Source organism: Phaenicophaeus curvirostris, chromosome 1 (assembly GCF_032191515.1).
Source record: "Phaenicophaeus curvirostris isolate KB17595 chromosome 1, BPBGC_Pcur_1.0, whole genome shotgun sequence".
NCBI classification, from domain to species: domain Eukaryota; kingdom Metazoa; phylum Chordata; class Aves; order Cuculiformes; family Cuculidae; genus Phaenicophaeus; species Phaenicophaeus curvirostris.
In genome coordinates this window covers 140,506,227-140,530,049 of record NC_091392.1, presented here as the reverse complement: position 1 = coordinate 140,530,049, position 23,823 = coordinate 140,506,227, and the positions used below count along the sequence as shown (strand labels likewise).

Genomic DNA, 23,823 nt, shown 5'->3' with positions numbered 1-23,823 from the left:
GTTGAACATCAGCTTATCTGCACTGAGATAAAATTAGTAACTGGAAATACTAACCAGAATTTTAGGTGTTAAGTGATGCTCAAGGACTATTTCTAGATTAATTTCATTAAGTAGATCTATTTTATATTTTGAAATATATTAAATAATTTGAGAAGTTGTATATAATTTCCTTTAGTTGTCTGGGAGTTGAGTGGAGAGTAAGGTATCTTTTTTTTTAGAAATAGGATGCATGATATAGACTAATAATGGATTGAGAACTTTGTGTCAGGAATAATCAAGGGCAGAACGTTAGTTTCTGTAGGCCTATGTTTCATCTGCTGCTAAAGCTGAATGTTGCATGGTCAGTGAGACAGGATTTCAAGTTAAAAAGGGACACTAGATGATCTGAGGTAGTTGAATGATCTCAAGAGATAGTATACGTAGTATGTGTTTACTGCATGGTTTAGGTAACAGAATTAATGTATGGTATATATTAAGCTGAGAGATAAATTTCATTATCTGCTTAGTTAATATACATGTTCAGAATTAAAAAAAGAAAGTTGTCATAAACCAGGTAAAATCAGCTGAAGGGGATCGGCTTAAAGTGGAATGGGGTATCCCAACGCATTTATTAACTAGCTTTCTTTGGTTGGCTCTCTAATTGTAACTTTCATTTAATGAGATTTTGAAAGCAGTTTCACTATGCATAAGAGGTATGACAGTGTAGATATTCAGTAAGCTCCGAGACTAAAAAGAATGTAGTGTCATGTAACCCTTTTCTTTGGTCATGATGAATTTTCTTTGTTACTCTTTTACTAGCACTTTTTTCTGTCTAGTGCAAATAAATCAAGAAACGGGTATCATATTGTATTTGTAAATATCACCGGCTATTCTTCAAATGGTTGCGTTAGGGTTTTTTTCCTATTCCATTGTTTTAATAAATTGCTATTTTTAAGTACTGAATGTATTTCTTCTGCAGTCTTCAAAAAATGTTTTTCCCGCCTTGTTTCAGCTGCAATTTAGATGTTGAAACGTAAAACAAAATGGCAAAAATCAACACCCGGCACTCCTACCCTGGTATACACAGCCTGTCTGTCAGACCTATTGATGAAGATATTGAAAGGATTGGAAATGGCTGCATCAGGTAGGATATTCCTTTCCTCACAGTCAAGAGGCCAGATTGCTGTATAATTTGTGGCACTAGCTCTGCATTATGGGAGTGTTTTATCATGATATTTTTGACCCAGTGTGCTTAACAGACTTAATGATGTATATCCAAAGTACAGAAGAGACAGAAATGTTGTTGTGGCTTGCAGTTTTGGAGCCAGGATCTGTATTTCCTCAGGAATAAACCCCATTTTCACATCAGTGGGAATTAAGGTAACTCATTAAGAAGAAACAACTACCTAAACAACTACCTAACTTACAACTACCTAAAAGGAGGTTGTAGCAAGTTGGGTGTCGGTCCTTTCTCTCAAGTAACAAGTGATAGAATGAGAGGAAATGGCCTCAAGTTGCACCAGGGGTGGGTTAGATTGGATATCAGGAAAAAATTCTTTACGGCAGGAGTGGTGAAGCATTAGGTCAGGCTACCCAGGGAGGTGGTGGAGTCACCATCCGTGAAGACGTTCAAGAAGTGTGTAGATGGGGCACTTCAGGACGTGGTTTAGCAGGCATAGTGATGATGTGTTGATAGTTGGATTTGATGATCTTTTCTAATCTTAAGATCTTTTCCAGTTTTAAGGATTCTCTGATTCTATGAAACCTCTTTCTCGGGTCATCATACAGATGGCAGGGTCTGTGTTTCCCACAGTGTCTGTGGGATTTGGAGAAAAATAGATCCTCCCAATGCCATGCAGTGAAAAGCCTGAGGAAGTTTTTCTACAAGTAGCCTCTGCAAATCCCCTTGTTCCTATGATATGGAACATTTATAGCATATAAAAAATATAAAGGTTTTTGTACTGGAATTTCAGAGTTTTTTACTGTATGGTAGATTTGTAACGGTTTCTTTGCATTCACCTTCTCTGCTTTGGTAGTTTTAAAGTGGCTGTTTAAAACGTGCCACTGAGCTGACACTTACCTTTTACGCAGTACAAGTCATTTGTTTAGTCTAGGCAAACCCTGCTGAGCCTGCAGGAGAGAGTCTGATGATCCAGAGCACCTCTACAGAGTGGAAAGAAGTGTTCTGCTTTTGGCTTGTTACGGTCAACGACCTCTGCTATTTGGACCCTGTCAGACTGTCTTTTGCTGTTCGAATGTGTACCCAGACTAGAGCACTCAGAATCCTGCTGGGCTGACAGGACTGCCTGAGTTATGATAATTTTGGATTTCGTGTCCCTAGCACCTAATGTAGTTGTGATCCTTGTCCTGCTTGAATTGGTCCTTGTTTTTCTTTCTGCTTTGCTTAGACGATACCTTCTGTATGTATAGGTGTACCTATACTAGTCAAAGTGGAGCTGCTTTCATTCTGCACAGTATAGCTTGCTTGACTTAGTTATACTACCCCATGGTCTCCTTAGAGAGATTTGCAAGAGCCGTGTCCCTTTTTCTCAATTTACAGCGATATCTCAGAAATGGGGGGAAAAACCAGATCAAAATGAGTCTCTTCCTTTCCTTTTGTTAATGTCCTTTTTGTAGAGGATACCAGTGATTGGCAGCTCACAGAATGCAATTACTGGCATGGATACAAGACTCTGGTTATAAAACTTTAAATGTAGAATTAAATCACTGCAGTCATCCGTGTTTCAGAGGCAATGAATTGCTTATGACACAGACTGAAATATGAATCGCGCTTTATCATGATGATGATGATCTTGGAGAGCCATTTATTTGAAATAAAGTTTGCTATTATCAACATTAATAACAGAAGTCAATAGGTGAGTAAAAAAAATGAGATCCCTGTAAGAGGGATCTCGTTTAAGGTTTTTGTCTTGCTGAGGTGATTGCTAGTATTTACATATAATACCTTTGTAATAGCTCAAAATAATAACTCAAAGAATTCCAGTACGTATTTTTTAGTCAGATTTGTTTTAAAATGTGTCTCTACGAAAAGATAGATCTCATCCAATGTTTTATCTCTTCTTCATCTTGTAGCAAAATATGTAACTATAGACATTGGAAAAAAAACAGGTTTTCTGGTCTAGTAGCATTTCTCCTTTGCTTTTATCTCCCTCTAACTCCTGGTGGCAATTAAGCAATTAAGCACATTACTTAGTTCTCATTAAAGTCAGTGGGTGTTAAATTTATGCTTACTGCAAGGATGTGCTTCTCTGCTGTGGAATGAGGTATTGTCAAGGAAAAGCATTCACTGAAACAGTTAACAGAAGGCTGCTGGTGATCTTTAATTTGCCATTCTCAGTTATGCTAGTGTAAGTGATTAATGTGCACAGATTCTTACAGTGTAGTATGCTATAAAGTTGGTTCATTTTGTTAAAACAAAATTCAAAAACAACAAAAAAACCCAAACGAGTCCTCACTTTTAAAACCCAGCTTCTGTATAGAAATATCTCAAACAGGACTGACATCACGTTAGCTTATAGGCATAGGCTGGCTATCTAAAAGTTTGAAGCAGGAATCAGCTGTGCTTTGTAGATATCTAGATGTGTCTTTATGTGAGTAGATGTCTAAATTTGTGCTGTCATCAGTGGAGATGTAGTCAGTACTGACAGTCATGGAGCCTAGGGAACTGTTTGGTTAACCCTGAAGCTGGATATCTCTTCAGGTTTCTTTGACTATATCAATTATGAGAAGTATTTAGTTGCCTAAAATAGGCCTCTAAAGCTATTTGAGATACCATAGAGTATCTGAAACATTTAACTGGGGCTAGTGAATGTGAGGTGAGACCTATGTGCTCTGAAGAGGTCAGATAAAGTGTTTTGAGTTATTCCAAGTGGTACTGACTCCTGTGTTGGGGCAACTGAAGCAAGCCATTGGATGCCAGTTGCTAGAATGGGAACTTATATATTCAGGTTATATTAGAAACCGTAATTTATGTCATCAATTTACTGCCCTCTAGACCCCAGTCCCCCATGTGAAGTCTGGCTCATAGTCATTACTCAGAAGAGCTTCAGCAATTCCAATTTAACTGATCGGACTGCCAAAACAATTACTGGTAAATGAAAATTCTCAATTATTTGCATGCTTTTTAGGTGAAAATGGTCTTCTGGGGTTTCCTTGAAGACCTTTGTGCAAATTTAGAGCCAAATTAAGTCAAGGCAAGGGACAGCTACTGAGCAAGTGTTGGTGTAAATATTCTTCCCAGACCTTAATCTGCTAGAAAGTATGACAATAAATTATCCTTCAGAGAGCTGAAGAGGCATGGAGCAGACACCTTAGTGCCAGCGAGTTTTCTCTAAGGGATAGTGACAGTGCCACCCCTGTGCAAATGAAATATTTCTCAACATAAGACAAGAAGGCACAATAATCTGCTAGCATTTCTGCTTTGTAACCTGCTTTTTATTTCTTGGCACTCTGCATATTCTCTTCTCGTGTTGATTTCAGGCTGTGTGACACCTTTGGATAGCAATGGCAGTGGTTACTGTTTTGCTGCAGATAACAAGCAAGCAAGAGTCCAGATGGAGATGAATCGCTTTTTGTAAAAACTATGCTACATGCATTGAAGGTGACACATCAAAAGCCCCATCTGTAACTGCCCCTCTACATCAGCATAAACCCAGCTGACAAATAAGGCCTCTTGTAATTATCTGAGTAGATAATAGGAGGAAATTCATGGATGAGTACATGAGTTTTATATAATAGAGACTTGCAGTGGGGAGTAATGATAATGGAAGAGTTAATTTTAAATTTACTTTCTGATATGCATTTGTGTGAATTGCATGGTGTTTATTGTATTTCAGTATGCTTATAGAGGCTAATAAAATTGAAATTGATCTCCGAGATTTCAGAGAAAGCCTGATTGGCCTGATTTCATGGGCCTGACCTCAGTGCAAGGTTTTCTTAGACTGACAAAGAATGCAGTCTGACGATCTTTTCTCTTTTTACGGTTCTGCGTGGAAGGATACCTAAAGTGTCTGTTTACCTTTTTTCTGTTTTATTATTCGCTACTTTATTTTGTGACCTTTATATTTAATTACTTATTTTTAGAGCAAATATAACAACTAAATGTACAGTCACTGTAAGTAGTTGGGTTACTGCAACTTAGTGAGGTACTCTTCGTTATCTGAGTCACTGATTGAATACAAACTACTAATTAAATGTGCAATAAAAGATACTGGCTTAAGCCTCCATGAAAGGCTATCTATTTCTGCAAAATACTTCTTTTTTTTTTCTTTCCCATCTGAATTGTGACACTTGAAATTATTTTCTAAGAACACAAACTACCTTCTTTTAAAAATGTACTTTCAGGATTAAAAAATAGTAATAATTTGTAAGTAATAATATCACGCATAATATATATTCTCCTGTAAAAAAGGAGTAAAAGAACTTAAAAACAGCTGTAGTAGTGCAGTCGAAAAGACTGACTGGTCCAGTATCCTTTCTGCAGGAGGTCTGGAGGCAGATACTGCAGGAAAAAGGAAAAAAAAAGTGAGAAATCTGCAGTTATCTGCAACATACATTCCTCTAGTACTCTCCCAGCATCCAGCTCAGGAGACTTATTGAACTGAAAGTAGGCTCTGTGTATCTATTAATCCATAATGGATTTCTGTTCATTCTCCCCTAGAAGCCACGTTACATTTGGCATCCACAATATTCTCCACTCCCTCAACATAATTCAAGTTATAGAAGTTTTTCAATACTGTGCAGTGTCAATTGGTGTCTTCTTACTAAGAGAGAAGAAGAAAACAGCTAACAGATTGAGAATTCTGGGAGTGTTTCTTTTTAGTGGTTCTTTGTGTAGAAATAATAAAATTTTCATTCTCTATTTGTCAGTTTCTCAGCTGTGAGTACACACAAAATTGAGTTGCCAATTATCCTTTTGTGGGCATTCAAAATGCCATTGCCAGTTCTTATGAAGATGCTGCAAGTATTATTTATAGTCAGTGTTTTCCTGGCAATACAGATTAACAGAGTCACGTGAGAGTTCTTGTTTGCCTTACAAAGTGGGAAAGAAGTGATCATAATGGACGTGACAAAGTCTTGTAATAATGAATACTAAAGAATGGAAAACACAGAGAAAACCCCAGGTGTTTTATAAAAAAATCCAGAGTGAGCCCTTGAGTTTGCTTTGAGTCATAAATAGATAGAAATTCCAGACTGTTAACCCCAAACAAAGTGTAGGAGAACCACACTGAAAAAAAGCAGTGGGCAGTCACTTTAAAGCTCCCTGAAGATGAACTCTTTGTTGAAGGAAAGCTGTTGATGCCTTATAGGAGATGTTAAGAGTAGAAAACATGCTTCCCATAATTGTGTTATCGGCACACCAGAATAGTACTGACCAGAAAGGAATCAGCTTCTGAGCTTGCTGGAATGAATGGCAGAGCCTCCATGGACTTCATTTTGTGTTGGATGGCTTCAGATAAGCAGGAATGTAGTCTGAACTCTGTGTATATCAAATGTATGCTATATTACCAGGAAGAGGACAGTTTGCTGCATTGTTTTCTGATGGGGGAAGTCTCCTGGAGGCTGTATGGAATGCTTAAAAAAAATTGCTTTTGCAGAACCCACTCGCTGTGTGAGGATGCATCTTCAGAACTGCAGAGGGTCATTTCTGTGGATGGAAGGCATCTATCTGGATCCCAGACAAGCTCATTCACAGGCAGGGGGGCACTGGCAAGGTAACATGCTACCTAATACTGTTTATAGTGTTAAGGTTAACTTGTTGAAAAAGACTGATTACAATTTGGAGGCAAAGTAAGAAGAACCATCACCTTCCAAAGAAAGTGGATGGAGTCTAGCTGAAGAAAGTAAAAGAAGCTGCTTTTGACCTTGATTTTGAATGCATGGCTGACTCATTGCTGATGAAAAACCTTAGAATCCTAGAGATGCTGAATCAGCTCACACAAATTAGTCTGAATAAAAAAAAAGATTAGTTTTACATGATCAGATCTGAAAATATATTGAATGCTAAGGAAACGCATGAAGTGAGGCCAGATTGTAAAGTAAATGAATCAGTGTTTAGTTCTGGCTGATAGCTGATGCAATTTTTGTTTCCTATCAAGTAAGACATTATGATTTTTCTCTTGTTGGTAGATGGTTCTGGCAAGGGAGGAGGCAGGGGCTTTTGTGCTGGGAGTGCAAAAGTTTCTCTCAATTTGTAGAGTTCAGTTATGTTTGTAAAGGATTGGGAGCCTTAGTCAGCAAAATTCAAGTCAACCGTTTGCTTAAATCATTTACCAGGTCTTAAACATAAACCTGAACTGGAGCTTCAAAAACTTATTGTGTCTGCTATAAATATTTCCAGATGAGACTAAGTGCTCTTGTCTTCAGATATGATTGTTACATATAATACAGATCGTGCTCAGTTTAAGCGTAGCACGTTTCAAAGAGCAAAGAAAAAAATTATTATAAAATTAGAGTCATTTACACTTCAGCTTTTTGGATGGTGGAGAATAAATTTATATTTCCCTGTTTGGTTGTCAGATAGTGACACCACTGTGTGTAGACTACAAAGTCTGCAAGAAGTTGGGTTTAGGTGGAAAACCTTTTGTAGGTATGTGTTTTGTGTGAACATAAAACATAAATATATGAGCTAATATTGAGAACTTCTTTTAATCTTTGTTTATATTGTTCTTTACCTTTTATCAGGATGGTTTGAATTATGTGTGTGTAGCTACAGTTACTTAATCTCTGAATATACTAAGAAGCCTGTGGTAAAAATGGGAATTCTTAGCAATTTATGTAATGCTAACACTACATGCCTCTTGAATGTGAATTCTCAGGGACCTAAGACAACAGCATCTGATGGACTTGACTGAGTAACTTTGATGTGTAAAGGACAAAAAAGTGAAAATAATATAGCATGGCAGAAATCAGAAAATTCTGTTTCTTTGTTCAAGTAGAGAGGCCCTCAGTCTTATCTGGTAAAATCTGTTTACTTCTTAACTAACAGGTCTCATCAAAATGCTTTATTTTCTAATGTAAGTAAGAACATCCATATTAGTAGTCTTCCATGCCACTCTTATGTGAATGCTGAGTTCTGCTCAGGCAAAAAAAAAATCTGTAGTTTAACTATATGCAGTGCTTTTTGAATAGAATGAGGAATCTATTAAATAATTGCAGGCTTTTATCTGGAACTTTGCTTTTCTTTTGCATTCTTGCTAGGCTTTGAATTTTCTAAATTGTTGGGAATTGTAGATGGTTTATATGATGCTATCATGGTATAGTGCTAAAGAACTAGAAATATATTTTTCTAATTTCTCATATGTGATAATATTCCTGCCTTTATTGTCATTTTTATTTCAGGGTAAGAGAACCTGGACAAGATCTATGAGGAGGTATAGTTAGGCCCTTGAGAACTGCAGTCAAGAGGCAGATGTACTTTACCATAAGGTTTAAATTGTTTATATCAGCCCCTTTGTGGGTTCTGAACATATATATCAGCCAATACAGAGAGAATGTAAAGAGATTTCCTTGAGTAGCCCAAGATCTACACAAGAAGTTAAGCATTGTTCAGGATTTCATTATGCTGTTTTCCAGGCTTAGTTTGGGACACTTGAGTTAACACCCTTTTGTCCATAGTAGACTGCTAATAGGAAAGAATACAATATATTTTGTGGGTAATAGATGTAATCACTTTGGTAGATTTCAGTCTCCGTTATTTTAAGTTTTTCAGAAACATATTTCCTTTCAAACTTTGACAGAAAACATTGTAAGTATTCGTAATATGATTTAGTGGGTAGAGAAAAAGGTACATAATGGCACAATGATAAATTATTGCATTGTCATGATTGTTTTTTATCTCATTTCAATGCTCTTCTAGAAGCTTAGGATGAAGAAATAGTGATTCCTATACAACAGGCCAGTTCATATGTGATAGGCAATTAATACGCCTTTAGAGAAACCCTTTAAAAATCTCAGGGAACGTGCCTGAAGTTTTGTCATTCCTTATTTCAAAGTTCATCTTCCCTCATGAGCTCTTCAGCTTTTGTTTCCACGGTGTGTACCATCCCGTGGGCATGTCATCCTGTAAGGTTTTTTTGTTTTCCTGTTCTGTCAGTGCAGAATTCCCTCATTATCACATAACGTCAGAACTTTGTCAGAAGTCATCTGCCCTACCCCAACCACTTGGTTTGCCCCCATCTGGCAAATATAGTCTTCTATTGCGCCTGTGGTGCTAGTACTGTGGACTGGGAACTTATGTGTGAGGTACTTTCCTGATCCTCTGCAAAAAGTTGATGTATAAAATTGTGGGAAGCGACTGGGTTCACAGAATTAATCCATCAAGTTTGATTTTGTGGCAGATGGAGATGTGTAGAAAAACCCTCCCGGGCGTCTCTTCGTGGGGATGGTTTAAGCCATCTGATGTTCTTGTCTGGTTCAGTCAATGTTGTGTGTCTGTTCCATGCAGGCTATCACGATTTGTCATATCTGTGAGGTCATGGGCCACAAGACATTCACACCACGAAGACCAAAGACCTGATTCTTTCTTAGAGCGTATCCGAGGGCCAGAGCTCATCGAAGTGTCCAGTAGGCAAAGTAACATCCGTTCCTTTCTGGGTATCCGTGAGCAGCCTGGAGGAGTAAACAGGTAAGAAAAAACGTTTATATTTTAAAGGAATATGGCCGACGTCAGGATATTTTCTTGGTGATTAGGATATAAGTTTTATTTTAAGAAGAGGGTAAGGAGCTTAGCACGGCAGCTGAACAGATTATCTAATGCTTCCCAGGAATCTTGACATAACTGAAGTATTATGGCTTTCAGCAGACTTTCTCTTTCCCTCTCAAACATACTGTAGCAAAGATCTTGAAGTAAAGGACTTTGATCACGCTACTTCAGGCAGAATGGTTTCTTAAAACTGGAATTTTATCATACGCAACTTGATGTGGCTAAATTCCTTGCCATTGAGGATGAATGCAATTTCTGTTTCAGGAATCTAAGATGCTGCTTGTTGTGGCTTTTCAGAACATTCATGTTATGCACATTATTTACAAGTATTAGGAAGTGCCAAACAAGCAGTTGTCCGAAATTTGTCATTGCTTTGTTAACACCTACTCAAGAATTCAGCTGCTAACATAACAGAAGGCTTCTAATGCAGAAATGAAAAAATCTTGTCTTTCTGTTTGGCACTACTCTTTGAAGCATAGACTCGCGTATTTTTTTGCATAGCTGAAGGTAAGCAACTAATAACCTGACTTATTTCAAAACCTCAGCTAGTAATTCAGATTAAAGCAAGAACCTTTGAAGGATTGTGCATGGTGGAGGTTATCTTGATTTGTTGTGGGCCAGCACAGCCTTATCATCTTCACTTAATCTACTCCTTAGAAATTCAGCTCAAAAGCACATTTTGTTGAATTAGCCAGACTGCTGTCTGATTTTGTTCAGACATCTCAATCAGTAGCAACTGCAGATTTGAAGTAATTAGAGAGGACAAGATTGATCCTGGGCCAATGAACCCCTATATACGGTTGTTAGAAGTAAAATTTGAAGTATCCATCCTTACCTCCTCAGTTTTACACTGTTGTCATGTGACAGTAACTCCCAGTTGTTCTATCATGAAGGCTTATTTCTACAGCAATGGTAGGTATGCTTGTTACTTATCCAGAAGCCTTGGCACTGCATCTGTCAAGAAGACTTGAAAGGATTGAGGAAAGCTTAAATTAGCAGCTAAATGAGTACAGGGCTAAAAATAGTGAGATGCATGTTGCTGTGCTCTAATACGCCTGAGAACAAGCTTCAGACATCAGATGTGGTCACAAGTGTTCATGCCAAGCACGTGATAAAAAGAAACTGATGCCTTGAAATAGTTATGCAAAGGGGCTTATCATTGCAGTCAAAGTTGACCTCCCTAATCTTATCAGTGCATATGTGAGAAGCTAGTAAGTCAGTCCATCATGTTGGTAAACACGTGCATGAAATACCAACAGTCTTTACACTTTTTAATGTGTTTTATTTAACTTGCTGCAGTCACTGGCCCTTGGCCAGGTTTAACGTCAACTACAGCAACAACACCAGTGAAGAGTAAGTACTGGTAACTTCCAAACACCTTTCTACTAGTAGCTCCTTCTCTTTTTCCCTTTCCAGCCTTGTAACATTTGTAGTATAAAATCCTTATCTCTTCGTAAGCCTTTCCTAAGAATATAGTTTAATTATAAAAAAGATATAGTTTTCTTAGTATAAAAAGCATCCTTCGTGCTCCCTGTGGACTTCTTTTTGTCTGAAGTTACCCTTACCTCTTAAGTAGTGAATTTGATTAAGCATTTAGTCCTTACCTCCTATAGTTCAGTTGGCTGATTTTACTGCATTCCTAATTGATTTATTAATTCAGTCTTGAACTGAGATTCATGTATTAATTTTTAATACTGATTTTCCTCTTTTAACATGCTAGTCCCCTTTTGCAAGTCAAGTGCCCCAAAAATTTCAGATTGTCATATGAGAAGTGGATACTGAGCAGGGTACCAAGAAAACACTTCTGTGTGCAGTCTAAATGAAAACTAAACATCTTTTTTAAATGTGTGTTTCAGTTCAGCAGCTATTGTTGGTGTAGACTGAGAGAGAGTGACAGCCAACATAATAAGGCTTGCATTGCAATGGAAGCTCTGACAGCAGGTTTCCTTTGGAGTCTATTTTATATATTTGATAAGAAGCACAGTGTTACACCAAAGAGAAATATGAAAAGTTGAAGAATTCCTGAAATTTAGAATCACCCAACACCAATGTTTGTTGATGTCTTAGGCCACAGCTATCTGAGGACACATCTGCTCTGTAGCATCCAGCAGCAGATCTGTTCTCATGTGTGATGATAGTTAATTTCTTTCATTGCTTTCCAGGTGAAAAGAAAAATTGGAAATGATCCGAACGGTTTCTGATTATGTCAGAAACTTTCAGGAAACTCTTAGGTTTTATTTCAACAAAAAGCTCCATCACGAGCTAGCTCAAACTTCATATTCTAAATGTTGCTGCAAAACTTTTATGCGCATATCTGAACAAGAGGTTTCCCTGCTCCTGAAGCAGCTTTTTGGTTTGTTTGTATAACTTTTATTAAAAAGGAAAATCAGTGTGCAGTGAGCAGTGACAGAAATGTGCAGAATTTTATTTAGATTGGTATAAAAAAAGAAGTGCTAAAAACCTGGAGTTTAGCCTGCTAGTCAGGGCCCAAAGGACCAATTAGGATGGAAATACTGCTTTCTGACAAGGACTCATGTACCTTAGGCAAAACTTTCATCCTTCCAGTATTTAAAATGAAGACAACAGCTGTCTGTCTACTTGCCTGGCATTCTGAAATATACTTGATTTGACAGAGTTCTCAGCAGAAGAAAAATGCAAGTATTTGACTCAGTGAAAGACTATGACAGTGTTTTAATAGAGGCTGATGAAGATGTGTTTTCTAAGTCTGAAGATGTCCTTTTAATGTGCTGAGAAACACAGAACGGACACCACTGTATTGCTGTGAAAGAGGACAGGTGCAAACAACAATTTTAATAGCTACTGGAGTGCAGTTTACTGCACTGATAAAAAAAATATTTGAGTTTTCTTGAAGCTTTGTGTTTTCCATGTTAAAGACCTAAGAGTGACTGCCCTTAAGGAACTGTAGGTGATGCTTTCAAGTCTTTGATTTCCTGTGAGTGACTTCCACCACCAGACTACAAAGTAGGTGAGAATATGATAAGTTAGGAGTTGCCTCAATAGAGACATAAGCAGAGGCCACAGAAATCACAGAATCACAGAAATGGAAGAATCTCGTTTATGAAAGATACCTGTAGTTGACAGATGAGTTCGTAGGAGATCTCAAACCAGAGAAAAAGAAGCATTAGCATTAGATGCTGTGTGAAATAATATTTTTCTTTTTTAAAGAAACCTGTAGGATTAAGTAAGAATTGTCAAAATGTTACCTCCAAAGTTCACCACCACTGAGACTTTTTGACTGATTCTCTGTCTCAGCCTACTTTTCCCTGCATAACAACATCCACAAATTTATAGTGGCCCTACCCTTTGAAAATTGTATTTACTCCTAGTTCTTAATTTCTGGTAAGAATGCCAGACATTTTAAGCATTGAGGAGCTATGTCAATGTGAACAACGGCAACTGTGAATTGGCGCTTAGATCAGGCACTGTGCATAGTGATGTAGTGAAATCCTGACACGTTTTTTAGATAGGAAAGATAAGAAGGAAGTTTTGGGGCCAATTAAAAAGAAGCCATAAAAGTCCAGGGCTCAGTGGCATAGAAATAAACACCTGAGTGGCAGTTCCCACTGCCACGTAGTAGTTTAAATTGATTGAAGTGGAAGCTTAGTTGACCCAAAGGTTCATTTCTCCCCTAGTTATCCCATCTTGCAGTGTGTAATTGTAAAAGTTTCAGTGGTGTTGGTCAGCTTGATAGGTATTTCCCTCGACATGGAAGAGCGTAGGATCTCAGCATTTTTTGGCAAACTAGCTTGGACTTTCACAAATTGCACTGTGGTGCTGCATCACTGTGGAAGTGTCTGTGGGTAAGAACTGAAACAGGTGCTTAGTGCTGAGAGGTGAAAGCCATGACTACACCTATTATATTTATCTTAAGATTGTTGACTATTGTCTTCTCCTTTGCAGTGCTTCTTTCTCCCTGTAACAAGCACATTCATAGGCAGGACAGCGATTCACAGTGTAGACGACTTCTGATCTGAGTAATATGAGCAAGTGTATGTGCAAAGCACAAATGAGTTCACTAAACTGTTTACCTGTTTGTTGCAATCCTGTAAGCAGCTTTTTTTTAACTGTTGCTATGTCTTCTGTCTTTGCTGTGGGATATTGCTGTCCTTAAACTGATTTATCATTTTTTGACACCAGTATATGGGGAGAATCTTGACAATTCAGAGGAGAGCACATAGCTTCCATGGAAGGGGGAGTATGGCTTTCATCCAAACCAGACCGTAATGTTTGAAGAGTTATATTTTATTTATGCATTATGCACAAACACTGTAGAGTCAGGAATATTTAGGCTTTTCTGCCTGGGGACACTGTCTGCTTCAAGGAATAAAGAAATATTAAATACGAAACACCGACACCTCAGATGATGGGTTTTCTGCTTCTGCAAATGAGTGCAGTTCCTCAGCTTACATGAGTCTTGAGTAATGCATGTAGCAAGTTTAGCTCTAAGATAAAGTATTGACAGAACCTTAGGAAAGAACCTTCTGTGGTTTTGAAGAGGATGTGTGGACCTATCTGCATAAGTTAAAATAGGGTAAGACTCTTCTGTTCGGACAAACCCAAGAATGCGGGAAGTTAGATCCATCTTTATATTTGGCTTATCACATTCTAGCGAGCTAAAGGCTGTACATATTTGAAAAGTATGAAAATCCACACCTGGAATTAAATCTAGCAGCTTGGGTCTGTGCTGGATATTGTGGAATGGTAGGATATAATTATGTATATGCACATATATATAATTATATATATTTAATATATATATAATTTTACTTTGTTGTATGAAAAACAGGTAATAAACTTGTAGTCAATAATGGTTTCTTTAATTCTAGGAAAAAAAGTCCCATTGATTTTAGCAAGGATGGAACTTCATGCTTAATGCTCAGCCTTTGAATACAGTGGCAATCAAATACAGGCAGAGTGACTTGAGCATGGCTCCTCTGACCAAAACATACGCACCTTCATCTGATCTAGGCAACCCATTCTTCCTTTACTGTTGATAGAAATAAAAAAAATGCTTTTAGGGCACAAGTCATCTTGTGGATGCAGACTATGAAATATGGACTATCTTGTAGATACAGTAGATCTCTACTCTATAGACCTAAAATATGTTGGCTTAATCATGTTGACTATAAAGCATTTATAAAGTAACTACTCTGTAGTTAAATGAGATACAAGTCTTTTCTCTGCATTTGTTGCTTTTGTTCAGACATTGACTGAGATTCTTCTCCAAGGCAACTGTTGAAGCCAAAGGTAATTAATTATAGCTATGTTGTTCTTAAAGAACTGTGAGAGGAAATTCAGCCTCATTTCATTTAATTACCGTCAAAGCTTCAGACAGTCACTGTGAGGTTTTGGATATTCAGAGAAAGCTGACAGTTTGCTAAGCCATTTTAAGTTCTGTTATCATTTGATAGATTTATTTTTAAATGCAGGAATCCTAAACAATGAAACAAATTGAAAGCATTTAATAAAAATCAGTCTGGTACACTGATGTCGGAAAAGGTTGAGAAAGCATGGGTGACTAATGCATAGAATCAGCCAGCTGGTTACTTCCTGTGATGGTGTGGTGGTGTCAGTTTGAGAGGCCACAGCCTGTAAGCTCTTTTTACTGGACAGATGTATGGTTCCACTGAGAAACCCCATCCTACTCAGTGTGGAGTCTAGTCTAGTTTCCTGCACCTCAACATCCCACTTCTCCCTTAACTACTAGAGTATCAATAATATTGCTAAGCCTTACGTTATGTTGTACAGCAAAAAGGAAGAAAAGAAAGAGGTTAAAGAGGAGAAAAAAGAGGAAAAGAAGGAGGAAAAGAAGGAGGAAAAGAAGGAGGAAAAGAAAGATGACAAAAAAGATGACAAAAAAGATGACAAAAAAGATGACAAAAAAAAGGAAGAGTAAGTATAAAGAATGAATGCGTGCTTGTAACACACCTCCTACACTACAAAGCATGGAGTCTACTAGATCTTAAGATCTTGACTTTCTCAATCAAAACTTTGATTAGAAAGCGTTTGTTCTAGGGATTCTCTTTCAGCTTGCAGTACCATGTAGTGAGGGTGTGAGCTTTGTAGTGGTCTAAAAGCATTTTAAAATATTTCAGCAAAGAAAATAAATGCTTTCATGCCTAGAAGGTAGTGTACTGTCCCATTATCCTCTGACAATAGGGATAATATCAGAAATAACATGCAAATAAGCAACCGATTATCATTACGTTTTAAGACATTTACATTCTTGCAGATTAGGAAAAGTCACACATACATATCCAAGCAAGGTGTGTTTCATCCCAGGCAATGTGAATATCTCTGTTTTTCTTTCCACTCTTACTTTTTCTGAAGCTGGGTCAAGCAAATAAATAGAACGTGATGGGTAGGATGAAGCTAATGTTTGTTATGTCATCTGGAGCTGCCTGCCTGGAAACCTTCTCTTCTTTGGCAGCCCTGAGTTCATCATGAGATGAGCAGCCTCCAGAGTAGGGAGATCGGGCGGGTCACGTTGTTACCTTTCTTATGTAAATCTGCACCTTTCCTTTCCAGGAAGAAAAAAGAGATCTTTGTGATAGATCCTTCAAGCAATATTTACTACAACTGGCTGACCATAATTGCAGCACCCGTGTTCTACAATTGGTGCATGCTAGTGTGCAGGTATGGGTTTAAGTTAATAATTTTAGCTTTCAAATTTAGTGTATCATTATGGTTCAGACAGAAATCATCCTCCTATTTCCCTGTGGTGTTTTCTGGGTGGCTTACCTAGGAGATTTGCAGTTCATACCCTTAGGGATGTACGATACACACAATACTGGGAATAGATGGCCAATATTTCTTTTTATCTTACCTAAAACCGGTTGTGACTTGCAAAGAGCCGCTCATGAGCGCTGGCTGTGGCCCTCGTGTGCCACCTGCTGGCTGGCTGCAGAGATCACAGAACCACGGGATGGCAGGATCACAGGATGGTAGGGGCTTCGAAGGGACCTCTGGAGATGATCTAATCCTGCTTTAGCAAAGCAGGTTCACCTACAACAGGTTGGACAGGAATGCATCTAGGCTGGTTTTTGAATATCTCCAGGGAAGGAGATTCCACAACTTCCTTAGGCAACCTGTTCTAGTGCTCTGTCACTCTCAAAGTAAAGTTTTTCCTTACATGGAGGTGGAACCAACCGTGCTCCAGTTTGTGTGTGTTACTCCTTGTGCTGTTGCTGGAGACCATTGAGAAGAATCTGGCCCCATCCTTGTGACCTCTGCCCTTCAGCTGTGTATAAACATTTATAAGACCCCCTCTCATTCTTCTCCAGACTAAACAGATACAGGTCTCAGCCTTTTCTTGTAAGAGAGATGCTCTAGTCCCCTAATCATCTTTGTGGCCCTGTGCTGAACTTTCTCCAGCAGTTCCTTGTCTTTCTTCAACTGGGGATCCCTGCACTGGGCACGGTACTTTAGATGCAACCTCACTAGGACAGAGTCGAGGGAGAGGATAGCATCCCTTGACCCACTGGCCACACTCTTCTTAATGCACCCAAGGATACAATTGGCCTTCTTGGCCATGAGGGAACATTGCTGGCTCTTGGTTAACTTGCTGTCCACCAGGACTCCTGGGTCCTTCTCTGCAGAGCTGCTGGTCAGCCTCTAACCTGCACTGGTGCAGAGGCGTCCATTGGCCATTGTAGGCTCAATAACTACTGTTAGAGATAGGTCTTCCAGTCACCCAACAGAGAATAGAAGGGAGGGCTTTGGGCATTGTTGTGTTATATTAAATTAATGTCATGCACCTAAAGATGCTTGAAGGGCAGGAGGATTTTACTTGAGTTACTGATTTTCCCTTGTAACATGTTGAAATCATTTCGAGTCAAAGTAATGGAGTGCTGTGGAAGTGGTTCATTTAGGCTTTGTCGGGTGTCAGGGAGAGATGAGGATGGCTTGCCACTCAGAAACAAATCTTTTATTTGAGTATTATCTTAATAGAGATGTGTATCCCATGAAATTTGATGCATGTTTAACTGTGGGAGTGTGTATTTCTCTGTAAGTGCCCTTGTGTGGCAAACCTGTTGTAGTTTTGCTCCTGACCTGAACACTTTTGAGTTCTGAAAGGTCCTGGAGTCTGTTTAGGCATAGCTCTAGTGTGCAGACATCTGGACATGGAGATACGCTGCCTTTAACTTTTCAATGCCTCTAACATGCACTAACATGCTGCTAGGACACACATTGCAAGTACTCTGCTTACACAGTGTAATTTTTAATTTTTTTTAATCTGTGTTTCTTTAGAGCCTGCTTTGATGAGCTACAAGTTGACCATATTAAATTATGGCTGTTCCTGGATTATGGCTCTGATATCATCTATGTTTTTGACACATTCGTCCGATTCAGGACAGGTGAGTCTTTTGGGGGTTTTTACAGTGTTTTCACATACAGCATGGATATAAAAGCTGTAAACAGAAATTCCCTTGTGGGGTCTGGCCACTGCAGTATACTGTCTCCAGCAGAGCCCAGCAGTGGAGATTTTGCGAAGATGAAGTGTCTGTCCAGCTTGTTTTTTTTTAAGGCTACACATCCCAAACCCTGCACTTCATTTGTGTCTAAATTCAGTTTTATCTGTGCTCAATGTGCACGTCAAACACTGACTGCAGAGCCACTGTACGAGGCTACACGGGAAAAGGAGAATGAACCACTTTGCATGTGATGATCACTCTGCGTAATATATTGCTTGTGCTCATTAGACTGGGAAAGAAATCAACTTCACCCCACAAGTGCTGCTTTCAACTGCACAAGTTGTGCAGCATCGTGCTCAGAAGTGGTTATTGACTTGGTCACGTGCAAGACCTGGCAACCACCTCGGCCTCCAATCTGCAGCCCTCTGCCTGCAACAGGCAGTGCTGCTCCTCTGCCAGCAGCTGTATTTCCTGCGAGTTCTGCAAGGTCCTGACTGGGTCTCCCTCTGCCTGGTGGTGATACAGGGTTAACCCAGAAGGGTGGTATTACGGGATTAACCCAGGCACCTCTGCTTAGGTCCTGCCGTAGGTCCTGCCTTCCTGAAGGAAGTGTGAAGCTAAAGGATCGCTGAGGACCATGCCATGTCATACATGAAGTGCTTCTCTCCAGCTTCCCATCCCTGTTTCTGTAGTCCAGACAGGCTGAGCATTTAATATTTAAGTGTGCCCAGCTGGTAAAGGTTCTAGCCTTAAAGGGATATCTATTTTAAACTAAAAAAGGTCATAATATAGGCCTAAGCAATGACATACAGTGATCCATACCATTAAATTGCTAGAGTAGTCCTTGATGTACTTTGATGTGTGCAGTTTGCTGTATGCCAGCTAGCACTCTGTCGTGCAGTGTCTGGGCCCAGCTGGGAGGACAGCAAAAGCTGGGTGTTGTTCATGGTATCAGTTCTTTGGAGGGGGCCTGGAGAACTTAAATGTGAATAGAAGCTGTCATGCCAGCTGGTCTCGGGGCCAGAAAATGTTTTCTGACTTGTTCTGTTTACTGGTGCAGCCCCAAAATGTCCCTTGAAAGGGTTCAAAACTGCACTGATCATTATGTAGACAAGAGTTCTTTTAAATCTTTGAGCTTTACATTTTATTTATTGTTTAAAAAATCATGCTGACAGCTTGACTTTAATTATGGCTTGTAACGAGTTGTAAACGTAATTACATGACAAAGGCTAAAAATGCTGTCATGTTGGGAAGTACACAACTCATGGCAAGGCAAATTCTTAAATTTACAAGTACCTTGTTCAACAAGAAAGTTTGTTTCAGAGAGCAGCAACAAGACTGTTGTATTTGGGGTGGAGGGGTTTCATGTTCTTTGTGTGGTTAAAATGTCCCCTGTTCCAGCTAAATTTCTCTTCTGCAGTTATATCTATTATTGTAATGGGAAAGAAATTCCAGAAAGAAGGAGAGCAGAAATTAGGCATGTCCAGGCAATGCAAGTTATAAAATTTCTGTGGGCTGTTCTGATAACAGCTGTGCAGCTGTTAAAGTGTGGTTAGAAGGGTGGTTTTACTGGCGTGGCCTGGAACTGCAGAATTGCCACAGACATCTCCTGAACACTTCAGTGCAGGTGTCTGCTGCTGTTTCAGGCACTCAAATAAGGAAGTTGCTTCTTTCAGGTGCTGAAACCTTTGTCAACTCTCTCGACAACCCCTGCCTGCTACCTTTCCCTGTAAGTCTTCAAGGTCCATCTCCCCTGGGGACAGAACTCCTAGTAGCCTTTGTGGAAGATTGTGATTCCCTGCTGTCTAAGGGCAGGGATTGGCTTTGAACTGGGATCTAGGCAGCCCTGCAACCACTGTGATCCACCTCAGCTCCTCTGTGGTGCATTCCTGTCTAGCTGCTGAGCGAGTTTTGCAGCATTTCACCCATTTGGTGACTGTGCACTGTGAAGCTGGAAAGATTCATGTTTCTCAGCAGCTGGTCATGTTTAGCACACCCTGTGTTTTGATGCTTCCAAAAGGTCTTACTATAGGACTCCAGTTCTGTGAGATGAAAACAAGAGCTGAGAAGCTTCTATCTCCCTTCAGGAGGAAGGTGTTTCCAAAGTTATTTCTTATAATTGTGAGTCAGAAATTTATCTGGCCAACTTTTCTGTTTAGTTGCGTAACTGTTAATAAGAGCATATTTGACTAGTTTTTTTTAGCAGTCTTCTGGGACGTAACACAGGAACTACTTCTGCTTGTAGTCACCATCAGTTTGGAGCTACGCTAGGACTTACATGCAGGTATACATGAGGCGACTGTGCAGACACACACAGATTCCAGAAATACAGCTGTGCTGTGTAGGGTAGAAAGACATGAAGCTTGGTCTTCCTCAGCAAATGCTTCCCCCGGAAAGCTGCTGCTTGTAGATTGCCAAGGCATTAGCATAGCGTGATAATCCTGATGCACAGGGACTATTTTTCTTTTCTCTCAGTTCACCTTTCATCCTGGCTGGCCTAGTGGGCAGATAGTTGGACATCTCCACTTGCAATTCCTGCACGTATTTTGGAGTGCCTAAGCTGTTCCATATGCAGCATTTTCAATGCTTTGGTCTTTCAAAGGTGTAAAACAGCACTGCAGCTGCACTGCTCAGGCAGTCTTTCTGTAAGAACTCTTACACAGATGCAGTTTGCTTTAAAATCTCTAACTGCAGTGTATGTCTTCTCATAATTTTAAAAATCTAATTGTTTCCAAAGTCTTTTGAATGAAGAAATACCAATGTACAAAATTCTGCGTAGCTCTCTCACTAGAAACACAAAAAATGTGCAAACGATTTTCCTCAAATGAAAAGGAAAATCATGTCAGATTTAACATCGGATACGAGGTGAAACATGACTTGGGAAGTGGGATGGGAGGAGTAGATTTCATTATCTCAAGGGCACATATATTGTTCTGAAAAAGTTTCCAACAATCCATTGTACCTACTTATTCTTGGTATTTATTTAAACATATTCCACTCTGATTTTGTACACAATTGCTTAACACTTGCTTAACTTTAGTTATGACTCATGTAAATGGTTCATGAAAAATAAGACTCGCCTATCTTCTTGCAAAGATGCCTAAAAGAAAAAGATACATCTGTTCCAGAAGAGAGCAGGAAACTACAGGAAGCACTGTGGTAATAACAGAGTCATCGCTCTATATCATTGTATGTCAGCTTTGAAACCTAATTGAAATATTTAAAGCTGCAATTAAATATTTCTCATTACATGAACTCACAGTGTATGGGTGTCTGTATGCATAACAGGACAAATTTTGAAGTTCTCAGGTATCTGAAATGTAAGTGATTCAGTACTGTTGATGGTAGTTTTATTCTAACAAGAAAAATATGTATTTTTATTCTTTGAAGGCTTCCTCGAACAAGGCTTGCTAGTTCAGGATGAAAAGAAATTACGAGATCACTATACCAGAACTGTACAGTTCAAACTGGATGTGCTGTCGCTTGTGCCAACAGACCTGGCATATTTGAAGCTTGGTTTGAACTATCCTGAACTGCGATTTAACCGCTTGCTGAGGATTTCTCGTCTCTTTGAGTTTTTTGACCGTACCGAAACCAGGACAAATTATCCAAACATGTTTCGTATTGGAAACCTTGTGTTATACATTCTTATCATCATCCACTGGAACGCATGTATCTACTTTGCAATTTCGAAGCTCATCGGATTTGGAACCGACTCTTGGGTCTATCCAAATGTGTCCATTCCAGAGTACGGGCGTCTGTCTAGAAAGTACATTTACAGTCTGTACTGGTCAACGCTCACGCTGACAACCATTGGAGAAACTCCTCCCCCAGTGAAAGATGAAGAGTATCTCTTTGTGGTCATTGACTTCCTGGTGGGTGTGCTGATCTTCGCTACCATTGTTGGTAACGTGGGCTCCATGATTTCCAACATGAATGCCTCCAGGGCGGAGTTCCAGGCCAAAGTGGATTCCATTAAACAGTACATGCATTTCCGAAAAGTGACTAAGGATCTGGAAGCCAGGGTTATCAAGTGGTTTGATTACCTCTGGACCAACAAGAAAACAGTGGATGAGAAAGAAGTTCTCAAAAATCTGCCTGACAAACTGAAGGCTGAAATTGCCATCAATGTCCATTTGGACACACTGAAGAAAGTGCGTATATTCCAGGACTGTGAAGCTGGACTTCTCATTGAGCTGGTGCTGAAACTGAAACCTACAGTCTTCAGTCCTGGGGACTACATTTGCAAAAAGGGAGATATTGGGAGAGAAATGTACATTATTAAAGAGGGAAAATTAGCTGTGGTGGCAGATGATGGCATAACCCAGTTCGTAGTCCTGAGTGATGGCAGCTACTTTGGTGAAATCAGCATCCTAAACATCAAAGGTAGCAAATCTGGCAACAGGAGAACAGCCAACATAAGGAGTATTGGTTATTCTGATTTGTTTTGCTTGTCTAAAGATGATTTAATGGAAGCCCTCACAGAATATCCAGAAGCCAAAAAAGCTCTGGAAGAGAAAGGGCGGCAAATTCTGATGAAAGACAATTTAATAGATGAGGAAGCAGCAAAAGCAGGAGCTGACCCAAAAGACTTGGAAGAAAAAGTAGAAAGACTTGAAACAGCTCTGGATACGCTGCAGACTAGGTTTGCTAGGCTCTTGGCAGAATACACCTCATCTCAACAAAAGGTGAAGCAGAGACTTGCCAAAGTAGAAACCCGAGTGAAAAAATATGGTAGTGGCACCTTATCAGTTGGAGAAGCAGAGGCTGAAAAACCAGAGGAGAAAAAGAATTAATGGAGTATTTATATTTCCTTATTTATTGGAGAAGGTTGGAGCGTGTGAAAGCCATAAATGTATGTAAATACACATGTGCATACATAGACATGATTATTTTTATATGAACTCGAGAATGGTTTTTAGCATTTTTAACTGAAGCAGCATTTTCTTGTAAATAGAACACTGTCACCTTCTTAGGGGGAGATTTGGTCTGGCATTTGGGTACTTTTTTGTACTGGGAGTGGATTTCTTGCAAGTCATGCATCTATTGCATATGGTCCCCCATGCATGGTGCATTAAGAAGGCATTGTTCTAAAAGTAGAAGAGACTGAATTTTTTTAAGGGCTTAAAAAAAATATTTGTAGGGTACATGCTCTACCTTGCTACCTTAGTAGCCAATTTAAATGCATGGATGCACACCTGGGCTTCTCAAAATCCTTGGTGTTTTTCAGAGAAGCATCTGTGCAAACAGTCGGGACTATAGCTAAGCAGCAGGACATACCTATGTGTATGTATTTGAAATAGCCATGCATTCAGTGCTTTAGTCTAATTCTTTCTAGCACAAAGGACCATGCTGACAGAGTAGCAGTGCTCATTCACGTCCTTTTCCAGCATGGTCTGCGACAGCCTTTGCTGCTCTGCAACTGCTTCGCTTGGGGAGAGAGTGGAAGATCCCATACCCATTTTTTTTAAATGCAGCCCCATCCACACTGGCAAAACCCTCAGCTGGAAGGGAATTCCTAGCAGCTCTCTGCTGGAGGGCAGCTGTAGCAATATGGCTTCACTGAACTGAGGAAGAAAAGAAGAGGATCCTGGTGCTTGCAGCTCTTATGTGTAAGGTCTTGAGTGAATTCCCTCTCAGCAGGTGGGCAGTCCTGGAGGGAGCTGCATGGGCTGGCAGGCAGGT

General features: G+C 39.4%; 1 protein-coding gene across 3 annotated transcripts; it reads left to right on the top strand.

Annotated features, from left to right (window-relative positions):
* The first annotated feature begins 984 nt into the window (after positions 1 to 984).
* CNGA3 (cyclic nucleotide gated channel subunit alpha 3) lies at positions 985 to 23,444 on the top strand. 3 transcript variants are annotated; one of them, XM_069876281.1, is made up of 8 exons: positions 985 to 1,123; positions 6,597 to 6,713; positions 9,446 to 9,625; positions 11,003 to 11,056; positions 15,473 to 15,616; positions 16,253 to 16,360; positions 17,975 to 18,081; positions 21,529 to 23,444. In XM_069876281.1, the coding sequence occupies exons 1-8, from the start codon at positions 1,023 to 1,025 to the stop codon at positions 22,932 to 22,934; spliced, it is 2,217 nt and encodes a 738-aa protein (XP_069732382.1). In that variant the 5' UTR covers positions 985 to 1,022; the 3' UTR covers positions 22,935 to 23,444. The 3 variants fall into 3 exon arrangements, with proteins under 3 accessions (XP_069732382.1, XP_069732390.1, XP_069732399.1); XM_069876289.1 differs by lacking the exon at positions 11,003 to 11,056; XM_069876298.1 differs by lacking the exons at positions 11,003 to 11,056; positions 15,473 to 15,616.
* Positions 23,445 to 23,823: the final 379 nt, after the last annotated feature.

What these genes read in the sequence shown, in the direction of transcription:
- CNGA3 (XM_069876281.1), top strand. Translation starts at nt 1,023, where the DNA reads ATGGCAAAAATCAACACCCGGCACTCCTACCCTGGTATACACAGCCTG. An exon ending in GATGACAAAAAAAAGGAAGA is followed by an intron (nt 15,617 to 16,252) that starts GTAAGTATAAAG and finishes TTTCCTTTCCAG; the next exon opens with GAAGAAAAAAGAGATCTTTG. An exon ending in ATTCGTCCGATTCAGGACAG is followed by an intron (nt 18,082 to 21,528) that starts GTGAGTCTTTTG and finishes TATTCTTTGAAG; the next exon opens with GCTTCCTCGAACAAGGCTTG.